Source organism: Antrostomus carolinensis, unplaced genomic scaffold (assembly GCF_000700745.2).
Source record: "Antrostomus carolinensis isolate BGI_N321 unplaced genomic scaffold, ASM70074v2 scaffold3172, whole genome shotgun sequence".
Classification (NCBI taxonomy): domain Eukaryota; kingdom Metazoa; phylum Chordata; class Aves; order Caprimulgiformes; family Caprimulgidae; genus Antrostomus; species Antrostomus carolinensis.
This window is the reverse complement of record NW_010301411.1, coordinates 34,126-35,131: the sequence shown is the minus strand read 5'-3', so window position 1 is coordinate 35,131 and position 1,006 is coordinate 34,126. Positions and strand designations below refer to the sequence as shown.

General features: G+C 41.3%; 1 protein-coding gene across 1 annotated transcript in view; it reads right to left on the bottom strand.

Annotated features, from left to right (window-relative positions):
- The window catches only part of LGR4 (leucine rich repeat containing G protein-coupled receptor 4), a gene marked incomplete at its 5' end in the record, with an annotated part of 41,701 nt that overhangs the window by 40,561 nt on the left and 134 nt on the right, over positions 1-1,006 (bottom strand). The window contains one exon of the mRNA XM_010163421.2: positions 1,004-1,006. This exon is cut by the window's right edge and continues 134 nt beyond it. Coding sequence (XP_010161723.2) covers positions 1,004-1,006 — 3 coding nt within the window. The remainder of the gene's footprint in view (positions 1-1,003) is intronic.

The following is a 1,006-nucleotide window of genomic DNA, read 5'->3' as shown; positions in this document are numbered from 1 at the left end:
TTTCCCTAAGGTGCATCTATTGAAAAATCTCTCAACCCAGCATTCATGGCTCCAGTCTAGCCAAAGTCACAAATAAAGGCAGCCTTACTTTGTATTTTAATTGCTCTTTGATATAAGAAATGCTACTTTGGCACCGCGAAAATGCAAGAGAAACAAAGCAAATGGCAGTGGTTGTGTCTTATCTATTGCTTTTTACTGGAAGTTCTCAAGGCTCTCTGGCAAAGGTTGAACCATTACCCTCTCTTCATAGATAAGGAAACGAAGGCACACAGAAGTAACTTGTCACATAATAGTACTTACTAAAGTAGTAACTGAAAGTCAAAGCCTTCTCCCTGTTTATTGACTCTGAAACCCAATCTAATCCAGGGCTACACTGTGAAAGGGTGCTTCAGCTTTGCAAAGGCACCTCAGCTAAGACTTCGTTTCAGCAAAACACTGGGCACGTGAGTCTTGGCACAGTTGGAGGATTCAGAAGGCAAGTGTAACCTAAGTAAAACCTAAAAAAAAGCTAAAAAGAGTGGGACAAGAGGGAGGTGGGAACCAGACTGAGAATTTCTGCCAGAGAAACTCAGAACAAGAAACCCTGTAGAACAGACCTTGAGTTTCTGATGCAGGTCAGGGTGGGCTTGTGACTGCAGCTTCTGCAGCCCACAGGGGCGATGGGAGCAAGCTGCTCAGTAAATGAAACAACATATATTTTATGGAAGTTATGCAACGGCTATACTGTAGCTCCATCGGAAACAATGGTAATTACACACCTCTCGTGTTATCTTTGGATAACACTGTAATTAGGATGTGTCATCACTGTAGCCATGATTAAAATAATTACTGTAAAAAGTCCCTTGTAAGTAGCATTTACTGTTCCGGTTTCCAAACAGGTACAGGATTATTTTATATTTTTTTTAAGTATAATTACTTTCTCTGTTCACAGCTCAGCTCAACACTATTTCCCCTCCCACCTTCCACTTTCTGCAGCCATCTGATGTTGTAGGAAAACTTTAACGTG